The following is a 2,411-nucleotide window of genomic DNA, read 5'->3' on the forward strand; positions in this document are numbered from 1 at the left end:
TATCCCACCCCATCGCCGACCTACCTACAACACAGCCTACCAATCAAGAGGTAACCATCGACCTGACCAACAACAGAAACGACTACCAGCCCACCGACGCCAACCAGTCCCCACTCATAAGGAGGAAGAACCCTTTGTGAAGGTGTTCTTCCAAGTTTTGCAGTGCCTCCATCATTTGGCAATCCTTACCCTTCAACAGCAAGGCCAACCAGCGTTTACCTTCAAACGCAAAGTCTCTGAGTTGGATAGTTTTATCCGTCCAGCAATGAAAACATCAGCTGTCGACGCGAATATTAGATCCCTCAATCGGACATGGCTCTGTAAGGTTACGCAGGTCCTGATCGACCATTACCAAACCACACTTCAAGAGAAGCTGGCCACCATTCGTACCAAGTCTTTATCATCACCTGCCGTCGACCGCATCGTTTCTCATGCCCTGTCCTGGGCCCGTCGCTCCTATGGGAAACGTCTCACTCAAGCTGTAATTTCCAAATTCTACCAAACAATCAACGAAACAAAAACCAGAGTAACCACATCTCTACCAACTGAAATGGACACTACACCTGCACCATCTAGAGCTACCACGCTGCCGAACCAAACCCCTAAACGAGCCCGAAGTTCACCTACCCCTAGTCCAGCAGACATAGGTAAACGCTCTCGTAGAGAGGGCACACCCCTTCTCTTTTCACTTTCAGACTCGTCTTCCCCTTCCACACCATCTGAATCTTCACCACGTGATCCAGGATCCGCCAACCTTTCTTCCTTCTGTGCGTTTTTGGACCAACAAACCACCCCTCAGTCTCCATCCAAGTCGAGACATGTATCCAGACCTTCCCCTCCTCGAACCAGATCCCAGTCCGTTCCCAATGCTACAATTCTAACAACTACCAAACCAGTACCAATCACACCGTACTATCACCAAACCAAGGACAAATCATTATGGAAACTACCTGCTCTAAAGAAATCAACCTTAATAATTGGATCATCTAACCTGAATCGAATTACCAAAACCAGTTCAGACACCGAAATACATTCTTACCCCGGTGCCCAAATCCATCACATACAGTCAATCCTGGAATCATACGACCATGATCCCAAACCTACTACCATTATTCTTCATGTAGGCCTCAACCACCGTGATCAGATACCAAAGACCTCCTTTAACCAAGCCCAGAAATTAATCGCCACAGCCAACAAAACCTTCCCAAACTCCAAGATCCTCTTCACATGTATACCCATTTCAAATAAAATCTCGAAGAAAGCACAACAGAACCTCAGCACCCTCAACAACATGATGATGGAGTCCAGTATCAACAGCGCAACAATCTTACCACCCTACGAAGAAGAATTCGAAACAGTTGATAATCTTCATTGGTCTCCAGAAACAGCAAACAGCATTTATTTGTTTTGGATACACCAGCTTCAAGCATCGAGTAAGTCTTTAAACTAATTACTGGGGATAAAAATACTGAGAGGCCACCGCTAGGCCAAACTGTAGTTAACTTGAGCCGCAAAATTCTCACACCCCTTCAGCATTCAATCTTAGACCGTGGACTTAAGTTTATTCCCACACCAAAGATAGCTAACTTGAATTATCTCCGACCATCCATTGAACGATTTCAACGAAATCTTAGCTGCACATATTTTTTTCGAAACCACCCCCCACGTGGTGCTAGAACAATGTTTATTCCTAAATTCACGTGGACACCCCCTCAGGCCGCCATCCATCCTGAAATATTGAAAGCATTTGCTAGTATGAATAGCCAAACAATGAACCTTTCCATAACACACGAAAAGCCTAATCTCACACGAGTGGAACGTGAAGCGTTAAACTTACTTAAGAAAGACGATAGCATTGTTATTAAAAAGAGTGACAAAGGTTCATGTTGTGTCATTCTGAATAGGGAAGATTACGTTTCAGAAGCAGAGAATCAACTGAATAATCCTAAACATTATGCCATTTTACCGAAACCAATTTTCAAAGAAACTGCTAACATGATTAATAATATTCTTGCCGATTTAGTCAAAACTAGTTATCTCAAACAGAAACAATATGACTATCTGTCTGCCAAACCTGATTGTCGCGAGAGACATTTGTACACTTTGCCTAAAATCCATAAGAATCCAACCAAGGAGTGGTTTATCTCGAATAAAATCCCTAAAGGCCGCCCGATTATATCTGACTGTGGTAGTGAGTCATATGCAGTGTCAGAATACATTGATCATTTCTTACTACCTCTAGCATGCCAACATCGCGCCTACCTTAAAGACACAACCGATTTTGTCAATAAAATAAAAAATCTTCGAGTTCCCTCTAATGCTATTTTAATTTCTATCGACGTTTCTTCTATGTATACCAATATCGATAACACTACTGGTTTAACGGCAGTTCGTAAAGCTTTTAATAGAAA

The 2,411-nt window shown here is 43.1% G+C and overlaps 1 protein-coding gene across 1 annotated transcript in view; it reads left to right on the top strand.

The window, feature by feature from the left end:
• Positions 1-265: 265 nt before the first annotated feature.
• LOTGIDRAFT_164119 (hypothetical protein) overlaps positions 266-2,411 on the top strand; it is a gene marked incomplete at both ends in the record, with an annotated part of 16,461 nt that continues 14,315 nt past the window's right edge. Inside the window, one exon of the mRNA XM_009060605.1 lies at positions 266-1,120. Coding sequence (XP_009058853.1) covers positions 266-1,120 — 855 coding nt within the window. The remainder of the gene's footprint in view (positions 1,121-2,411) is intronic.

Source organism: Lottia gigantea (assembly GCF_000327385.1).
Source record: "Lottia gigantea unplaced genomic scaffold LOTGIsca_43, whole genome shotgun sequence".
NCBI lineage: Eukaryota > Metazoa > Mollusca > Gastropoda > Lottiidae > Lottia > Lottia gigantea.